This window comes from Helobdella robusta (assembly GCF_000326865.2).
Source record: "Helobdella robusta unplaced genomic scaffold HELROscaffold_2, whole genome shotgun sequence".
NCBI lineage: Eukaryota > Metazoa > Annelida > Clitellata > Rhynchobdellida > Glossiphoniidae > Helobdella > Helobdella robusta.
Window position 1 is genome coordinate 1,466,293 of NW_008704083.1, and position 1,639 is coordinate 1,467,931.

General features: G+C 34.4%; 1 protein-coding gene across 1 annotated transcript; it reads left to right on the plus strand.

Moving 5' to 3' along the window:
• Window positions 1-121: 121 nt before the first annotated feature.
• HELRODRAFT_160037 (hypothetical protein) lies at window positions 122-826 on the plus strand (the record flags this gene model as incomplete). Its single annotated transcript, XM_009017058.1, has 1 exon — window positions 122-826. One exon carries the CDS (start codon window positions 122-124, stop codon window positions 824-826), a length of 705 nt encoding a protein of 234 aa, XP_009015306.1.
• Between the last annotated feature and the right edge of the window lie 813 nt (window positions 827-1,639).

A 1,639-nucleotide genomic window follows, 5' to 3' on the forward strand; every position in this document is an offset into this window, starting at 1 on the left:
GGAAATTTGCGCGGTAAAAAACACCGTTAATAATATAGCGCTGAACTACGATAAAACGACATATTATAATCACCACAACAAACTGCTTTCAAACTCGAATCCCTTAGGACGAAGTAGCAAAATGCATCATTGTAGCTACGCTGACAAAGTTTCATCGAATTTATTAATATCTGGCACTAAAACATCACACTGTAATGAAGTTGAAAAAAGTATAGCGCCAAAGTTACTTGAAAAGTCAAGCGATTTAATTGTTGACGTAAATAATCAAAATTTCAACCCTGGAAACCTGTGGTCAGATGCCGAGAAAACACCAGTGGAGGATGGGTTTAGAGAGTACATTTCCAGAAATAAAAAAAGAGCCAGACTAAACAACTCATCTGAAGATAATAATGAAATGAAATCAAGTGGTACCACCGGTAACACGGGCAATGTTAACGCATCCATTCCAAAACCAATTAAAAAAATTATTGGCATCAAAGTAATCGACAACTGCAAACTTCAGGCCGAAAAGAACCTTATAAAAAAGACCGTTTTCTTGATGAGCAACGTAAAAAGATGTCACAGAAATGATGTCATAGATTTTCTTAAAACAAGTGGTATAAACGTCATCTCTTGTTTTCCGGTGATAAAACGTTCTAATCAGGAAATAAGCGATCCAGTAAACAAGGATGAGGAAGAATCAACGATGTTTCGTGTATGTGTTGAAAGTTGCGATGGACCGAAGATGAAGGACCCGGAAATTATGTTAAAACACATCATTGTACGCGAATGGCGTTTCGGGAAAAACACCGACAAAAACTCCGATACAACGAACAAACATGGCTGACAAAAATTCGTTAAATACTGCTAACGATACTCGCAGCAATCTCGTAGAAAAAACCTGCAGACTATATGACGATATAAATCAAATAAATGCTTTGTATAACTCCATCAGCGACAACGAAATTAACGACAATTTGTTTTTCAAGCTAATGCATTTAAACATTAGAAGTTTAGTTCACAAATCAGAAGACTTACTCGATTATTTAAACAACTTTTCTTTTAAATATAACATTATTGGTATAAGTGAAACGTGGCTGAATGATGACAATATCAAGTTAATAAATATTACTGGTTATGATTTTGTTGGTAAAAATCGGTCTGGTAAGCACGGTGGTGGAATCGGTTTGTATATTGATAACGGTATTACGTATAAAACAAGAGACGACATCAATAGCATTAGCAGCATAGAATTATTCAGCATAGAAATAACAAACGATTGTTCCAATAAAAATGCAATAATTGTAATAACATATCGGCCTCCTACCTATGACGCAAATATGTATCTTCAACAAATCGAACAGGTACTACAAATCATAAGTCTAGAGAACAAGTTAGTTTATCTGATCGGTGACATGAACATCAATTTACTTGATGCTGATTCAAATGCCAGCAAATTCCAACTTCAACAATTATTAACATCATACAACCTATCAACTTTAATAACAACCCCAACAAGAATAAGTTTAAATAAAAATTCAGTCATTGATAACATTTTCACGAGCGAACCANATGCAGTAGAATTATGTGGTACACAGGTATGTGATCTTTCGGACCACCTACCAATTTTTATAATTGTAAATATGAAGTCTAACAGAAA